This window comes from Nicotiana tabacum, chromosome 10 (genome assembly GCF_000715075.1).
Source record: "Nicotiana tabacum cultivar K326 chromosome 10, ASM71507v2, whole genome shotgun sequence".
Lineage (NCBI taxonomy): Eukaryota > Viridiplantae > Streptophyta > Magnoliopsida > Solanales > Solanaceae > Nicotiana > Nicotiana tabacum.
Genome location: NC_134089.1, coordinates 150,525,633 through 150,528,511, shown reverse-complemented (window position 1 = coordinate 150,528,511; position 2,879 = coordinate 150,525,633). Strand labels below are relative to the sequence as shown.

The window sequence follows — 2,879 nt, the reverse complement described above, 5'->3', positions numbered from 1 at the left end:
CCAAACGCTGTCGTTTTGGTTCGTTTAAATTGGACCGGACATGGGAGTGTTGGGATTGGGCTGTGGAGGGGATTAGTTTGGTTGGGCCTGATTTTGTTTAGAATTTTTTGGCCCAGATCCGTTTTATCCATTTAATTTCCACTCTTTTTTTTTTAATTTCCAATTTATTTCTTCAATTTATTAAAATCCTAATTAAAATTATAAAAACAAAAATTATCATTATAAAAAATACTGATTACTTTTAACAATTATTAACACATAGACAAAACATTAATCACACAGTGAAACATTTAAAATAGAACCAATGCATATTTTTGTGATTTTATTTTTTAATCAATTATTAAATGCATAATTAAATCCTAGATTTGCATGAAACATATATTTTTATTTTTATTTTGTTTAATTATAACAAAGCCAACATTTACGGACAACACAAATAATTAACAAACACCACACAAATTCTAAAAATTGCACACTAAAAGAGATTTATTTTATTTATTTTTGATTTATTTTGGAGTTATTTTCGAGAGGCAAAAATCACGTGCTCACACTTATTGTCGCCCAAAATAAAATGTGCGAAACTAAACTATGCCACCTAGAGGTCATTTGATAGGATGTATAAGAATAGTACTAGTAATATTGGGATTAGTAATGCTGAGATTAGTTATGCTAGGATTTGTTATGCTGATATTATTTCTTATCCACTATTTGATTAGGTGTATTAAAAATAATATTCATTGCATAAGGGTGTATACATGCTTATCCATGTATTAAAAATAATATGCATTGCATAGGGGTGTATACATGCTTATCCATGTATTAAAAACCTTAGTATTACTAAAACCATAATTTGCTATGTATTAATAATTATACATAGGATAATACCAAATAAGGTGTATAAGTAATACATGTATTACTTATACATACATTAAAGAAACACAACCAAACAAGGTATTCGGTAATACAAAGCTAATACATGTATTATTTTTCGCTGGCCCCTTAGTGCACAATATTTTAAGAAAATGTACATCCCATATATGCTTCTTCAAATATCCGAATAATACATTCTACTAGTTTTTATTACTAAGCTCAGCAACGTCTGCAAGATTTACCGTAAACAACGATTTTTGTAGTGTGTTTCACTACTTCGTGAATATTGCAGAGAGGATTATTATCATTAGATATAGTACATTAAATCATTTCTTTCACCTTTCTTGAAATTATTTTATTTTACAAAAAGTTTTTACTTTTGTAATTTGCGAGGTAACCTACAATTTTTACACTTTAGGCATTCTTAGATCCACTTGATTTTGGTTCTCTGTTTCCAGAATCTTGATCTGGAGCTGCTGCTGGAAAATTCAAGTCCAAATGTTCTTTTCCTTCTTTCATTTGAAGCTCAATCCTTGCTGCTGCATCAGCTTGCATTTCCTGTCTTGCAATTTCTTCAGCTTCTAAATTCTCCTTTTGTTCTGCCCCTTTTGTCACCTGTTATTATAGGCCCCAATTGTGTCAAAAAGGTAATTAAGAATAAAAATTGACACATTTATTGTAAATATATATATATATATATATATATATATATATATATATCTTTATTTGTTGGTGCAACAGATTGTACAGACCTTAGGTGACAGAGATATTTCTTGCATATCAATCTCCGCGTTTAGTGATTCGCGGATCTGCATTTCTCTCCATAGTTTGTTAAATAACATTTTAGAATTGCCATTAATTAATTCAAGACAATAAACAGAGATTTAATAAACTCGTGCTGTCCACTTACCCTTTATCATGCAGCATATGTACAGCAGCTTCATTCTTTTCACTTCTCTTAACTGCTCAAAATTCCAAGAGAAACAAGGAGGACAGAACCTCTAAAAATTAATTGTACCTTTATATATATATGTACCAAAAGAATTCAGTACTGTCCATATATAGTTATACTATAAGTTATTAAAAACTTGCCTTTACTAGTGTTAGGGGTGCTGATGATGTCTTTACTCTGTCTGTACTTCTGAAAACAGCATGAACTCAAATATTAGTTAAGTGTTGAATTACTTCATCATAACAAAAAATGCAAGAGTACTTGAAACTTGTATAAACTTGTTGTTGAAGATATCATTAAGTAAATAAAAATGTGCTCTCACTAACAGCTTAAACTTTTAGATGAGATGATTACACACTTCAACATGGGTATCAGAACAGGCAGAAGCCCTGGGTTCGAGTCTCCGAGTACCTGGAGATGGCTTTTGATATGGTCTGAAGTGATATCTTCATCATCCATGAGTTTCATTATATTCTTCGGAGTTGCTTCTGCTCATTCAAAAATTTTAAAACATGTATGTTTATTCCTATTGTAATATACATACCAAATATATTATGTTCATCGCGTAATATATATAGTAAGACAGACCAAATGGACCTCCTAATTCATTCACTGCTTCAACAAAGTGATCATGGACCTCCACTGTCCACCTAAACCTTGGTTTTCTGTTCAGATCATGACTTGGGACGACGGCTTTTTCAGATGTTTCTTCACTCTTTTGCTCCTTGCTGCTTCCCTCCATATTCTCCCGGTTGTGCGTAGTTGCAGTCAGAGGAGGATATATACTGATTCTACGAGTTCAACTGAAACTATTGCTTATGACTCGATTGATCCTATATACATGTATAAAAAGAATATTAATAAGTATCTAGAGACATTCTGAACCCATTAAAATTTGAGTTCACCTTTAGTTGCAATGTGGATAATTATATTCTATAAACAAAATCAACTAAAACCAGAAATTGTTAAAGAAAAATAAGAGATGTTTGAGCAATACAAACTGCATGCTAACCCTAATGCAGCTCGTTATATGGAGTGCTACTCCATAGAAATTTCC

At 31.3% G+C, this 2,879-nt stretch overlaps 1 protein-coding gene across 1 annotated transcript; it reads right to left on the bottom strand.

Annotated features, from left to right (window-relative positions):
- Nucleotides 1-1,132: 1,132 nt before the first annotated feature.
- LOC107788795 (myb-related protein 1-like) lies at nucleotides 1,133-2,651 on the bottom strand. Its single transcript, XM_075223616.1, has 5 exons — nucleotides 2,411-2,651; nucleotides 2,234-2,310; nucleotides 1,781-2,011; nucleotides 1,623-1,679; nucleotides 1,133-1,485 (listed from the first exon to the last, which is right to left on the bottom strand). The coding sequence occupies exons 1-3, from the start codon at nucleotides 2,562-2,564 to the stop codon at nucleotides 1,916-1,918; spliced, it is 327 nt and encodes a 108-aa protein (XP_075079717.1). The 5' UTR covers nucleotides 2,565-2,651; the 3' UTR covers nucleotides 1,133-1,485; nucleotides 1,623-1,679; nucleotides 1,781-1,915.
- Nucleotides 2,652-2,879: the final 228 nt, after the last annotated feature.